Source organism: Cystoisospora suis (assembly GCF_002600585.1).
Source record: "Cystoisospora suis strain Wien I chromosome Unknown contig_2281, whole genome shotgun sequence".
Taxonomy (NCBI): domain Eukaryota; phylum Apicomplexa; class Conoidasida; order Eucoccidiorida; family Sarcocystidae; genus Cystoisospora; species Cystoisospora suis.
This window is the reverse complement of record NW_027155080.1, coordinates 1-260: the sequence shown is the minus strand read 5'-3', so window position 1 is coordinate 260 and position 260 is coordinate 1. Positions and strand designations below refer to the sequence as shown.

Here is a 260-nt window from a genome sequence, read left to right as displayed (position 1 = left end):
AGCTAAGAACGAGCTATCTGCGAGCGGCCTTTCAGCTAGCTACGTCCAATGCTGTACGTATAAGCTTAGATACAAATCTTTGTATGGTAGACGAATGCACTCCGGACTATCAGCATGTCCTCCCTCCAAGCGAAAAAGAAGATGCAGAAGAAAGAAAAGATAAGACATCCCTCAATGGTGTCTACTCTCGATCATTCTCGAAATCGAGAGAAGGTAGAGGATGGAGAGGTATAGACGGCCGCTATGAAGAAGAAGAAGAA

The 260-nt window shown here is 45.0% G+C and overlaps 1 protein-coding gene across 1 annotated transcript in view; it reads left to right on the top strand.

The window, feature by feature from the left end:
• The window catches only part of CSUI_004804 (vtc domain-containing protein), a gene marked incomplete at its 3' end in the record, with an annotated part of 5,129 nt that extends 4,878 nt beyond the window's left edge, over window positions 1–251 (top strand). Inside the window, exon 6 of the mRNA XM_068064988.1 lies at window positions 3–251. Coding sequence (XP_067923036.1) covers window positions 3–251 — 249 coding nt within the window. The remainder of the gene's footprint in view (window positions 1–2) is intronic.
• Window positions 252–260: the final 9 nt, after the last annotated feature.